Raw genomic sequence first — 14,635 nt, 5'->3', positions numbered from 1 at the left:
ATCACATCTTTGTCTGTTATAGGTTATAGTACTTGTATTTCAGTCATCTTGCTGATCCCAGGTATATCAGGTGTCTACCATTAGTACCATTGGTTTAACTGTTTAAATTGGATGCACACACGGCCACCAGTTGCAGGCATTTAGTTCTTCACTCCAGGTTCTCATTTTATATGCCAATCTTACTAGGCTCACTAAAGATGCAGCAAACACAGCGGCCATTCAGTTGTGTAATATCATCCACCAAGTTATACCAACTGCAATTTGACAAATTCTCATGAGGAAGATAGTGAACTGAAATCTTGCCAAACTGCATGGCCTCTGTAGGTGGATGTGGACATTTGTTTTCACAGTTAGTTTCTCACCTTGCTACCTAGCCATCATTTGAGGTGTTAAACTGAAGGTCACATGTGTGCTCTGTCATCAGTTACCTTTGCTGTCTGATAACTGTTAAGCACAACCACTGCTGTCCTAATTCTGCATTCTTAGAGAATTGGTCTAGTTTAACACACCTGCCTTGACCTTGTTTGTGGTTTACTTGGTCCGGCAACCAGACGACCCAGTAATCGTAATTTTATTTCTACCATGTCATATAGTCTTATTTAGAAGGCTTTGGGATACAGTGAAAGCTTAGACTAACATTTTTTACCACTTGCTGTGTAACTCTTGGCCTCGTTTAAAAGTTTTGATGAAATGAGACATGGAGCCATCCAGGTGAAATGACAGTCCATTTTATTGTTTCAGAACACAGCAGGCTACAGCAACCAGCTCCTCCCACTACCCACCCATTAGTAACAGACCAATTAAAGCCCTCCTCCACCCCTGTTCTTCCACAGCCACACCCATCCAGCTAGGTCAGCTACACCCCCTTTGGAACAGCAGAGACACATCAGTGTCCACCTTAAAGCAAGAAAATAGCTTGATATTTGGACCATGATTTCCAATTCATGTTTTTTTTTATACAAAAGCTACACAATGTTACACTTTATCATCAGAATACAATTCAACTGATTAAATTTAGTGTTTGGACACCATTTAAAATGTGATCAGAGTCTTTACTTGGATGAAGCATTACCACTAAAAAACTCAACACTACCAGAGACTTAAAATACAAGGGACTGCAAAAACAAGAGATGAATATCATAATGGGGGAAAAAAGCAAGCTAGAATCAGTTTGTACCATTACAGACTTGAGGGGGAAAAAAAGAATAAAAAAAGTAAAACAATCAAATGAGTAAAAATGAAAAAGTACATAAAAAGGGTTTTTCAAAAATCAACTGAGATCAAAATCTGTGTCATGTCAGGATTTGAAGTCAGCCCTCCGTCAGGCTGAGACCAGAACCGCACTTAAATCTAGTTTGTCCCAATGGAGTTCCCATAGACAGGAAACTCTGCTTGCTGTTGTTGAGTCTTCTTCAGGCACTTTCTGAAACCCCGCCTCCTCCATATGGGCGAATCACGATGCAGGTTCATCCAGATCATATGATACAGCTGCAAAGGGAGGATAGAGGGTGAAAAAAAAAAAGAAAGTCGGAATGAGGGGAAAAACAAGAGGTGAGAAGGAGACAGGGCACTGTTGTTGGTAAAGACCACACACACAGATCAAACGCCAAGTAACATCACACACACACCACAGCTTTGCAATTAGGAAACAGTCTAAACATGCAGCAGCCTCAGTGAGTGAATCCACTCTCCTCTCCCCCTCAGCCGTAACAGAAGACTGAAAACCTCCCTACTGTGTTTCTACTTTTACATCTTGCCCCAAAAATGCCTCACTTATTTTGGCCAACACAATGCTACTGTGAACATGTATTCTTACCTAGTAGAAAGTGTAGTGTAATGTTGGTCTTGGTATTTACAGGTCGGTATCAAACCAGGCCAGTTGGTTGGAGTCGCCAGGGGGCAGGCCCTCTATCAGTTCCTGGGCATGTCCCAGGTCAGGCAGCCCCTCTACAGGGGGGTAGTCCTGGACAGGGTGGTGGACCCCACCCAAATCATGGTCCATCATGGGCTCCATACCCATTGAGTCCCCTCCGTAACCCCCCGAATGGAAGGAACGGTAGCTTGGGTCTGGGGGAGGAAGTAGTGGATGGACGAGAGGCAGGGGAAGCAGAGCAGCTGTTAGAAGCATGTTAACAAACCAAGCTTTTCACACAGTAGTATGATCATTCAAACACAACACTACACACTGTCCATCCTCCAGCAGACAAAACTAATGGGTGGACTCAGTTCAAACTACAGCTGTGAAAGACTTTGAACTGACGCTAAACTTGTGGCTTAGTTTACTTTGGTTCCACCAACAGAAATCCATCTGCAGTGGCCAGTGTGATCTCCAATACAGCTACCACCTTCAAGGTTTTGTTTTCATTTGGCTGGCCCAGAGCCAATTAAAGCGGTTAGTGCAGGAGGAATGGAGAGCTGAGCAAATTAAAATAAGGTGAGGTGACTTACCTTCCTGTCTGTAGCCCAGAGGCTCTCCCTGAGCTCCAATGTCCAAACCCAGGTCTCCAGTCTGCAGAGCAACACACAGACAAGGATGAGCAGGGTGGCAGCAGTTTCAATAAGACCACAATGAGTTATTACACCAGTTATGCAGACATTCATTTACATTTTGAAGTAAACTTTGGTGCACCAGCATCTGGGTGTTGTGTACAAATGTACTGCTGGGCAATTTGAAAACCGCTGATTTTGAGTGCTTCATACCTCGTTCCAGGCCATTGGTTCTGTCCTGAAGAGCGAGCTGGTGAGTTCTACAGAGAGGCGTTTCTTGTAGTCTTGGGGTTTGTCCTCTGACATACGGAACAAAACTGCTGCAGCGTATGTGGCTGAGAGAAGATGGAGGGTTGACAGTCAAAAAGCAACTTACTCCAAAAAGCAATGCCACAGCTATCACAGAAGAGACAAATCAAGAGGCCAGGTAATGACATGAATACAGTTACAACAAATGTTGCTTCACTTGTCTACATCAATAAAGTCCATGGAAGACTACAAACATTTCTAAGACTGCTTCTGAACATTTCATGGCTAAGGAGTAGCCCTTGTAAATGAGTTTTTGTGAACATACCGACTCCTTCGTTGCGGCTGTGCAACAGCTCTGTGAGTGGGGCGGTTGCTCCCTCAGCCTCGATGGCCTCTGCAGCCTCCTTATCCTGGGCCAGCTCACACAGGACACCTGCTGCTACACGCTGGATGTTCTCAATGGGAGAATACAACAGCTGCACACACACACACACACAAATGTAGAGAAAGAAATCTCAGCCTTCACAGTACTCACACATGATCTGAAAGGATGCAACACGCAGAGATTCATGGAGTGTAAGGACACACACCAGGTGGTTAAATAAACGCAACTTCTGAGCATCCTGGAACAACCATGGCAGGGAGTTGTTCATAAAAAAACTAATGTGACTAAAAATGACTGACATTTTTAATATCTATGGTCCCTAATCAATCTAAAATGATGCCTAAAAGCATTTAACCACACTACTCAAAGTTTAAATGATTGCAACATGATGACACAAGCGCAAGAACAGAGCCTAACTAACTTTTACCTGTACAAAGAGTGGAATGGTGTTGAGTCCTCTGATGACTATTCTGTTGTGGACATCTCTGGCAAGGATGTGAAGTGCTCCTGTGCAGCCCTCCACAATCTCCTCCATACGAACTCCCTCCTGATGAACAAACACTTATAGTCAGGTTATAACTGTAGGGACACCATTAGGATTAGGAAAAAAGTACCAAATCTGGCATCAGTTCTAGGTTTACATTTGTGTGTGAGATGGTGAGTTCTGCTAGGTGAAAAGATGGCTTGGCACCACTGAGCTGCATGTCCCATAACTTATGCCATGCTAGTGTTTGTTGTGAAGGTGTGTGCGTGCTCTCACCACAAACTGCTGCTGTGTGCCTCCCATGCTGGTGCGTCTCTGTGTGTCTTGGTGTGCTCTGACCAGCAGCTGAACCAGTCTGGGGATGGCTCCCTGCTCCCTCAGAGGAGCGTGGTTTGCAGGGCACAGAGCCAGGTTACGGATCAGACCAACTGTAGCCTATCAGACAAAGATATTTACATGTCAATTAAGCCAGTTTAAAAAAAAAAAAAAAAAAAAAGTATAAATTTGTATTCACAAAATTTTAGAATACCATCCTCCTGTAAGACCCTTAAATGATTGGGTTTGCAATTTGGGACTAATTTTGACTCAATCTAGCGACGAGAACAAAACTGTACAAATGCTTGTTTTCTGTGTCCATCAGTCCAAAACACTTGGGTGTGTTTTGCAGCTTCTACGCTGGACTGGGGCTAAAACAAGATGATTTTCAGATGTGCTACCGGTTTAAGCAATTTCCAGCAGTAACCTGTTGCATTCTCAAAGCACATCAAAACATTCAGTCTTGAGAGACCCGACGCTGCCTACATGGATTAATAGCCAACTCAACTTTAATATTATTGTGATCGCACATTTTAGATTCAAGGACTCGTCCAGGGTAAACTGATTTAACCGGAAACACCACAGTATGAAGCGCTGCTTATGTGGAGGACTGCTGCTGTCAAGTCCATGTGTGCATACCTTAATGAGTGGCCAGTGTGATGGCGGATGCAGTAATTTGACGACCACGGGCAGGCCGTAGTGCAGTCTGACAGCATTCTGTGCCATCTCTGCGTCCTGGTGCCGAGATGTGAGGTGACGCAGGGCACAAATAGCTGGTTCTGTGATGTCTTCTCTGTCTCCAGCCCGAAGCACTGTGCGAACTAATGCCTCAATACCTCCAACCTAAAGAGGAACAGATGGCATAACAGATAAATGGATACATCAGAGATTCCCTTTTACTGGGTGTATAAGATTTATAAACATAAGTGAGGAAAAAAAAAAAAATGTAAGTTTGAAAAATATTGACTTATAAAATTCACACAGGACACAAAGTGGTCAAAATATTTAGATGAGAGTATGTGAAAACAGTAACTAAAGTGTGTGCTCACCTGGCAGACCATCATCTTGTTCTTGTAGTTGTTACAGGTCAGGTTAGACAGGATGCCAGCAGCACAGGTCACCACATTAATGTCATCACTGCCAAGCAGCTGGACCAGAGTTCCTAGGAGACCCTCCATTCCCTCCTAGAGAGAAAGGCAAATGTGAAGTTAGCGTGAAAGGTACCGTATCAAAGGCATGGAGAATGCTTGGTGCTATGATGAATTTCAACAACAAAAGAAAATCTATCAAACTATTAGAGGGAGATGGGCTCTGGGGTTTATTAAGTTGATGTCTCACTGACCCCAAAAAAAAAAGAAATTATAGATTTTAATGTTGGTACACAGGGCGGTTCTCATCACCTGTTTGGTGGCAGCATCTGATAAGTTCCTGAGTGTCCAGAGACAGTTCTGGACCAGTCTCTGGCTCGGGTCTGTCAGGTGGAGTCCTAGAGCTTGCATGCCTCCTGGACAGAAGGACAATGATGCTTTTATTTGATTATGCTGTTTGCATTACAGTATTTGCTGTTATAAATGCATTTTAAAATAAGCTGAAAAAAAAATAACCTCACCCATTTACAATATAATAATGATATTCAAGCTCATATTACACTGCACACTTTAATGTTTAGGAGGCCAAACATACCAGCTTCTACAATGGCAGGCTTGTTACTGGAGCAGACTGACAGAACTTTGAGAACACGGCTTGTGGTCCACAACAGCTTCTCGTAAGTGTAAGTCCTCATGATGTTGACCAATGCCTGGGGTCCACCACTGGCCAAGATTATCAACTACACAAGAAGAGAAAGCACAACAAGTGTGTGTTACCAAGTCACACACACACACACACACACACACTCACACACACTCACCTTGCTTTCTTGGTTTCCATAAGCCAGTATCTGGAGACAGTCAGTGGTGATGGCCAAGAACTTGACATTGGTCTTGTTGAGCAGAGCCACCATTTTCTGTAGACCCCCAGCTAAACGGACAGCCATCTTGGCTCCTTCCTGGTGCAGAAGGAGGTTGTGGAGGGTGGTAATGGCATAGAACAGGACGGAGTCCACTGGTGAACTGCAGAACAAACAAAAGGTTTATTAGATTACTGTCCCATTGGGAAATAACTAGAAATGAATTAGATTCTCAAAAGGACCTTCCTCTCCAAATCCTCTGTCTTTGATGAGTTAACAGCCAGTTAAAATCTTTCATGTTTCTCTTATCACAATTGATGGGCCACTGTGTCAAAACGTAGCCATTTACCAATAACAAAATTGTGCCATGTTGTTGAACAACTGATTGGAACAAATCTGGTTTTGGCCAAAACAAGGCAATGTTTTTTTTCCCCCTTTACCACAGTGGAAACATCCCACCACACAGCTTCCTGCCTTCCTGTACTGATGAGTTACAGTACATCAAGACAATGGAAACCCAAGAAAAAAAAAACTTCCAAATCAAGTCCACCCTCCTTTCACATACCCAAGCATTTTAACTAGAGCTGGTATTCCTCCAGACTTGAAAATGGCCAGCAAACCCTCTCTGTGATGGGACAGGTTGTGGAGTGTTCCTGCGGTGCAGCGAGCTGTCTCCACATCGTTTGTGTTCTGCATGGTCCTGACAATAGCAGACACCATCTGAGGAGAGCGCATAATGGCGTGGCGAGAAGCTTCTTTCTTTGAAAGCTGGTGGACCATTACTGCTGCTTTGTTTACTACAACCTGGGAAGAGACGGGCACAAGTGTTAGGGAATGACTGTAGGGAAAACTCAAAGTTCAGAGCCAATACTGAGCCACAGTTTTCATGGATAACTACCTGGTCCTCATCATTGAGCAGTTTGGTGAGTTCTGGTATGGCTCTGGTTGCCAGCTCAGCGTCATCTTGATAGTTGATCAGATTGACCACAGCATGTTTGAGCATTTGCGAGGGCTCTGCCAGCCTCTGAACGTTGGTGGGGTTTGCTGCATCATACTGTGTGGAGGGGATCTGCATGCCCTCCTCAAGAGTCTCTGGGAACATCGCTGCACGCACCCGCTGGGCACGCGTCATGGCATACTGACCATCTATGTCTAGAAGAGATAGAAGAACAGTCACTTTGTTTTATCTTGGGATTCAAGCTGCTATTTGAACCATACACAATTCGATGTGCAGAAAACAGTTCTTCCTTAAAAGATCACAAATTGTAGACACCATGACCTACCTTGTACTTGTTCCTGGGCGAAGTTCTGGTTGAAGCCCTGCTCCCACTCATACATGACCTGGTTGTCGACATCGTCTTCCTCAGGGTTGCCCTTCCCACTAAGGGAGGGAGCAGTTGTGGTGGCCCCTGAATGGATGCCTGAGTCCAGGTAAGACTGTTGCTGCCAGTGACTCACTGCTGCCTTACGGTCCGGCTCCATGGCCATGTCGAGCTCCATCAGATCAGCTAGAAAGAATTAGAAATCCGCATTAAGAAAAGAAAAAAAAATTTGAACAAGTCAGTCTAACTACCTTTCTAATCACCATATGCAACTTGTAAATCCACATTATATTCTTTTGTCAAGTGACATTATAATGCAGACAAACCGGTTTGGTCCGCTTTGTCATTTCTAAGCAACAGTGTGGCTCTTAAAAGCATCTAAAAACAATGTCTGAACAATTATTGCCAAGAAGTAAAATCACAATTATTAATCCAGTTTCAGATTAATTTCAAACTCATTTAGTTTAGAGCCACTACAATACAATTCATTTATAACCTGCTTCTCATGCTATTGGTTTCCCAAAGTTTCATACTTGATGTTTGATTTACCGTAAAGGTCTCTTCAAGCATAAAATGTGCTCCGTATTTCAAATTGAAATCAATAACTAATTCACTTTGCTCTAATGAGAACATTAATCTGCCAGGAGAAGAGGCAGGTTTGAAATGCTGCAAAGTTGCAAACACATTGCGTACTAGTCAGTGTGTGTGAGTGAGTGAGTGAGTGGATAAAACAAAACCTGGAGAGAGCAAGAAGGTGAATGTTTGAGTGTATGTCTGAAAACTATTAACTCACCCTGGGAAGCCATGTTTCTTTCTCAAACCTCGACCGACACAGCTTCCTGATCTGAAACAGAAGAAAAGCAGTCAGTCAAACTGCCTCAGTGGCATCTCGCCTTCCATCATTCCTACCGTCTACCTTGCTCACTGCCAGTCCTCTTTCCTTACAGACAAACATCAGCCATTTAACTTTAACTAAAAGGCAATGGCAAAAACAGGACGTTAGAAATTAATGGCAGTGTTGTTTTAAAAGAAAATCATCCAAACAAGTGACGTTCTAATGCAGTCTCTCCTTTCCTGCCTCCTCTCTTTCTTGGATTTCCTCTTCTGCTAAAGCCAGACATGCAAACAGCAGCAGCTCACACACACAAAGCCACCATTAAGTGTAGCAGCTAGCAACTATTTAGTTGAGGAAGGACAGGGGAAGTGGAGCATTGGGGGGGGGGGGGTAAGAAAAGAGGCAGGAGGAGGGCATACGCATTCTTGAGCTGGCTTTGAAGCTGAAACCACACGCTGCAGGAAAGTAAACATCGGCAATGGCAGGGGAGAGGTAGAGCGAGCGAGGATTATTGAAACGGAGGTATTTCCAATTCATACTAAAAGATAAATGTTATGACAGTAACACACAAAAACAGGAAATGGGAAAATGCAGAAGAAAATCCAGGCTAAAATGAGACAGAAATAGGAGCAGTATATCCATAGAAAAATCCTTTTGTCAAGCCCTTTCAAAAGTACATCTATGGTTATTCCAACACTAATCTGACTGGGAAATATACCCCCCCCAATTGAATATAACAATAATGACAAAGTGTACATTTCTATTATAACATACAAGCATAAATTGCATCAGCATGATGTTTTTGCCTGACAGAGCAACTGCAGTACTAAAGGCTAAAAAGTGTTGAGACTAGCAGACTCCACTCCAACCTTGTGTCTGCAAGCTATGAACCAATATTACTAATAACACCAACCAAAAATGTGCCTCTCTCAAGAAAAGGCCTATTTGGAGGGTTGTTTTTAATCTGTCCCCATTTAAAATAAATGTGTTGAATCCAAATTCTAAGCAGCCACTTCTTGCGGCAAGTCTTGATGCAACAGGTGTGCGACTGTTACTGTTGTGAGGTCAGATGTACAGACTGCAGCAACTTTAGATGTTGGTGTCTGAAAGAAATGTAAATAGAAATGGCCAAGTTTCTGTGTGATCATTCAGAGAGGGGGAAAGTAGGGACATTATTTCTGATTTTAGATGTTCAATAGAATAAAATTACTTTATTTTTATTACTTTGGAAAAGACTTGTACTGTGCATGAAATACAGGTTTCTACTAGAGATGTTCCGATACCAGTATCGTCTCCGAAACTGCCTAAAACACTGGTATCAGGAAGTACTGGAGTTTATGAACCTATCCGATATCACATAATAAAGCCCTAAAGAAAATCTACGTTAAAAGTAGTTTATGTTCTTTTTCAGTTATAACTGACTGTCAAACTGCAAAATAAAAGAAAGTTCTGGGGCGTTCATTGTTTGCGTTTGTTCATGTTTCACAAAGAGTTTAACCTGAGCCAGACCAACAACAAAGATAGAAATCATATCACATCCATACAGGGATAGTAGTATACGGTTGTTAAAACAAACTATATGACACACTGGTATCGGATCAGTACTCTGTATCGGCCGATACGCAAGTTCAGGTATCGGAATTGGTAAGCAAAAAAAATGGTATCGGGCCATCTCTAGTTTCTACGAAAGCGATCATCAAGTCAGCCAGAGACAGTGCATTAACATTAGTCAATAATGTTCGAGTAATGACATTCAAGTGTGAGCCAACTTTAATTTTACATACCGACAGGAAATGCTACAACCCCAACCCTGAAGCTTGGGGAGGTCCCGTTTCAGAAATATCAATCTCAGCTGATAGCTGTCAACAGGCTGTCTAAATATGATGTGATCACTTTGATTGTTTCTGTAGGGACTAACCTCTCTGAGCAGCAAAAACCGTCCACTTCACATATCGAAACGATACAGAGTGCCGTTTATTTGTTCCCGCCAAACCTTTTTGGCCAAAAGGTTAATATGATTGAATCAAATGAAACTAAATGGCCTACAAGCAGAAGTGGACATACAGAAATACACATCAGCCAGGCATACAGTGTAGTGGTAAAAATTGAGTCTGGCATGAGTGCCAGTGAATGTGTAGGAGTTTGTGGAGGTAAATGGCTGCCAATATGTAAATACACTCAAGGATAACTAAACTACTGCCCTGCATTACTTGCCTCCTTTCACACCCACACCACCCCAGCTCAGCTGTGTCATTAAAACACAATCTTGAGTCAGGCTCCAAGACTGCTGCTTCTAACCACAAACGCACCAACTCAAATTCACTGTTCACACACACACACCATCGTCCCAAGCTTTGCATGCCTGCCCTCATATAACCTAGCCCTGCCCTAATGGGAGCCATATGTCCCATACAAGTCTGCATACAAATCAAACATACAATCAAAGTGCACAGTGGAACCATTTATCATTCACACTGGTGGAAAATATGGGTCTTGACATCTGGCTTTAGAACCTGAGCCAGTGATCGTTTTTTTGATGGCCAAACAAGCAAAGTCTGGTCTCCAATTGGGAGACACAAATGGCAACTTTACCCTAAAGTCAGGCTCTGACCGAACTCCAAAAGTAATTGCAGTAAGAGTTCCTTGATATCAGGCTGGCAGCTCAGCCACAAAAATGTGAATGAGAGGTTTCTTTGAAGTTGTGCATGGTCCAGTTAAAAGCCATACAATTGAAGCCAGATGACTAATGCGTGACACGCCAGTTGCCAGAGACAAATGGCTGTCTTAAGCAGTATGTGGAATGAAATGAGGTATAGAAGGTCACATGTAGCTATGCTTAGAGAAATCCATCAAACAGGTAGTTTATCTTCTTGCACTACACACATGCCCTATGCCCTAAGCCCTATGAAGTGTAGTGTAATCACAGCACTACTGTTCCAGGTCAACACTCAAATGACCGGCTTACTGTTCCAGCATAGAACTGGACGGCCAGGAATGTGTACTTCGGTCGGTTTCACTGCCCTGAATATAGGAATGAAAAACACGCCATTCATATAAAGAGCCAGAGTTCATTAATGTGAACGACAAACCTGAAGCAACAGAACATAACCAGCATAACTATTTCTGAAAAATATATAAATATCAACCATAAAAAAAAATGTCCTGCAAGCAACTTGATTTGTCTCACATACAGTGTAGGAACTTTAGAACCATCAGGATTTCCCACATGTGGATCCTGCTACATTGCACAGAGGGCAACTAAATCAGAATTAGGCATAAAGCCAGATGACCCCCAACTATCATAATTTCATTCCAACCCCCCAAAACAATACAAGATGTGACCAATAGGTTATTACACGTCCATGGCGACACCTACATAGTCCAATATGCCCAAGTATAACCAATTAACTCTGCACACCAGAAGCTAGCCAAGCAAGCATGAAAGAAATTTGTAAGCTATGGGAAATCTTGCCTTTCTAAACACCACAAATCTAAATTACAAATGCAGTAACACCAAAACAAATCCTCAGTTACATCGCTAAGTAAACCGATCACAGGTTTGAAAATCACATTTATTCATAGCTGGAATTCAAAGCAGATTAGGCACATCTAAACTCTACAATCCAATTTCCTCTCCATAAAAAAAGCCATTATGTCAGAATATTTGAGCCATGCCGCCACCAAGTGAGTTCAGGTGAGCCTCAAGGTTTATCTTGTGTAAAGAAGGCAGGACTGATTACCATTTTTTTTTTTTTTTTTAAATACAGTTTATGAAACACACTTCCTCTAAAATTGCATTTCACTCTTTTGGCCTGCAGACATTTGAGACTCAATTTTACAGCCTCTTCCTAGCATACTGTGGCATTTAAATAACATATACAAAATTAGTTAGTGGAAATACACTGTACTTGGGTTAAAGAAAAAAAATTTTTTTATTGAGAACAGGACGTCAAAGAGCTAAATCCATCTAAACTTCTGCACAGTCCATTTCCTCTCAAGTGAAAAAACAAACACTGAGTTCAATACATCCATATGAGTTAATGACCCAAACAAGCTATATTATTGGCACAAGCAGAGACAGGAGCTGCCACGGGCTTCAGTGTTAGCCATGTAATGTGCAGGGTCAGCAGCACTCCTTGCTGGCTGCCAACAATACAATGAGCTCAATGCCTGCTCATTGTAGGCCGTGCAGTATTTGGTCCATTTTAACTGCAAAATGATGAATGCCAATGGAGAAACAGGAGCTCCAGAAAACATCCAAGCAACTTCCACATGATGACTTTTCCTTTGTTCTGCTTAATAATTATTCATTTATATAAAAAAAATAATAATAAAAAAAAGGGGGGGGGGTATAGGTTGAGTAGTGCTAAAACAAAAGCATAAAAATGAAATTGTTTAGAATAATTTATCACCACTAAATAAACTGAATAGTCATTAAAGTAAATAATCCTTAATTTGCCTCTTCATGAGGGACAGGCAGGTCATTTCTGGAGGTGATTTTATCAGAAATACATTTCTTAATAAAAAAAATAAATAAACACCCCTATTGTCATACAAGTCCCTACATTTAAAAATCTGCATCAGACCTACAAGTTGCATACACATTGCCATGTGAATGCGGGCACATAGGTGGGTCATTAGAAAGAGAAAAAGTACAGTATTAGGTAATGGCACCGCCACTGCGAAGGTTCATGGTAACAGTCTTCTTGCAAGTGGATTACCTCAAAACATAGGCTACCACTACAGGTCTCGGATGTAGCCTACACTCACGCTTCCGTTGTACAAATGTTAACGCACCGTTAGAAGAAATTTGTGCTGACGAGATGACGGGTTTGCCAGTTTTTTGTTCCATTGTGTAATCAAAGAACAAAGACAAACTAAATATTTAACCCATGTAAAAGCAAACCAAGAGACAATGCAGTAATTCGGGGGTATGATACCCCCGGAGACTAATGGTATTAGTTTAGTAACCGTGTTATTTTATATAAACCAGTTAGTTGCAGAGACTAAAACTATTTTGGGGCCGCTGGATGAGATGTCAACATCCTCCACCCACCGTTTAATCTCTTCATCTTTACTCGTTCTTTCCAAATAAACATAATCAATGACGTGTATAAACACCACCACTACGCCGTTTTGTGCCTCTGAACCACATACAGCTTTTTCAACCGAAGCCATCATATCGTTTTTTAATTTTTTTTATATATAAATAGTATCGGCAGAATGGCATCCAACTTTTTCAAGAAGGCTAACGTTAGTGATCCGCCTGTCCCTCTCCAGCAGCCAAACACATCTGGCTGTGCAAAGGGACGCTGCGGGAAACACCCAATGTGACATTTAATATAACAGATCAACATTTGCCAACTATCCAAATAATAGTGTGCGGCACCCCCTCACCCCCACAGCTGCTCTCGACTTCCCAACACCACTGACTCAAATTTCACACTCTGGCTCCTCCTCGTCTTCCTCCCAAAAGCACAACGGCTGGAAGGAATTTGTCGGTCTTTGTTTAAAAGGACGAGTGAAAAACCCACTCTCACGGGCCTTTGACCTAAAATTAACTTAAATATAAACCATGAATACGAGTTTGTATCGATTCTGTTAGCAATGAGCTCGATGTAACATTAAAGCTTCGAATGGTTCTCAGTTTTACGAAGTTCCAACTAAACTTTTGGCGAAATGTTTGCGTTAACACACTTCACCAGTTTTCGTGACTTTGCTAACGTTAATTAAGTTTACCAACTTAGTTTTCACAAGTGAAATTATACACATATATACACACACATATAACGAATTTCACGCGCGTATCTCCAGCCCACATTAAGTGCCTGTTCAGCTTAACGTTAGCTCAGCTGCAGAAACAACCGACCAAAAGACGAAACTAAAGTCGAGCAAACATGAGTCACAATAGTGCAATGTGGCCAGCAGTGAGCTAATAGTAACGTTAGTTTAAGTTAGCTAACTAACCTTAGCTATCGTACTCTAACGTTAACTATTCAAACAAGCGAGGGCATAGCATCGGCGTTCAACGTTAATGTTGCTCCCAAATCCCGAATAACGTTTCATTGGAAGGCAATAAAATCCATCTGAAACATCGAGCTTAATGCCAACTACTGTCTATGCAGCTCAACACCAGCCCTGTGCTACCATAACGTCAATGAGTATCGTCTGTAAAATATGTATGTTTCCATTAGGCGGTGGCTGACATATCCCAAATATCTGCTGTGAAAGCAGCTGGCTGGCTCGCTAGCAGCGGCAACAGCATCCCGGCCGGACCGCACACAACAACCGTCTCCATTCCTGCTGGCATTGAGGGAGAGCCCGGTAAGAAGAGGGATAAACTGAGTGGAGCCGATAGTTTAAATGATGAAGCATACCCTTGTCAACACAGCAAGCCCGTCCACTCGGATCCTGGAGAGTAAAAACCACTAAGAAATGGAAAAAGTCGAGGAAATTGAGAAGGCGAGCGTCAACGGGGAGCCCTCGTCCACTCCCTCCGTAGTCAGTCAATAATGACTTGGCTGTAACAGTGACTGGAAAATGTAAGATGGCGGCGTATATATATAGACCAGAGAACACCTCCAGTGGTTACATATCCTGCCGTGCGCTC

General features: G+C 42.4%; 1 protein-coding gene across 1 annotated transcript; it reads right to left on the bottom strand.

Moving 5' to 3' along the window:
* Nucleotides 1-712: 712 nt before the first annotated feature.
* ctnnb1 (catenin (cadherin-associated protein), beta 1) lies at nt 713-14,567 on the bottom strand. The gene is made up of 17 exons (XM_078253481.1): nt 14,403-14,567; nt 7,984-8,034; nt 7,152-7,376; nt 6,767-7,020; nt 6,434-6,672; nt 5,830-6,031; nt 5,604-5,748; nt 5,321-5,424; nt 4,970-5,104; nt 4,560-4,763; nt 3,882-4,040; nt 3,549-3,668; nt 3,062-3,212; nt 2,701-2,822; nt 2,449-2,509; nt 1,817-2,067; nt 713-1,488 (listed from the first exon to the last, which is right to left on the bottom strand). The coding sequence occupies exons 2-16, from the start codon at nt 7,994-7,996 to the stop codon at nt 1,853-1,855; spliced, it is 2,349 nt and encodes a 782-aa protein (XP_078109607.1). The 5' UTR covers nt 7,997-8,034; nt 14,403-14,567; the 3' UTR covers nt 713-1,488; nt 1,817-1,852.
* Nucleotides 14,568-14,635: the final 68 nt, after the last annotated feature.

The sequence above is a fragment of the Sander vitreus genome, chromosome 6 (genome assembly GCF_031162955.1).
Source record: "Sander vitreus isolate 19-12246 chromosome 6, sanVit1, whole genome shotgun sequence".
NCBI lineage: Eukaryota > Metazoa > Chordata > Actinopteri > Perciformes > Percidae > Sander > Sander vitreus.
The sequence above is the reverse complement of the archived record's forward strand: the minus strand, read 5'-3'. Positions and strand labels throughout refer to the sequence as shown.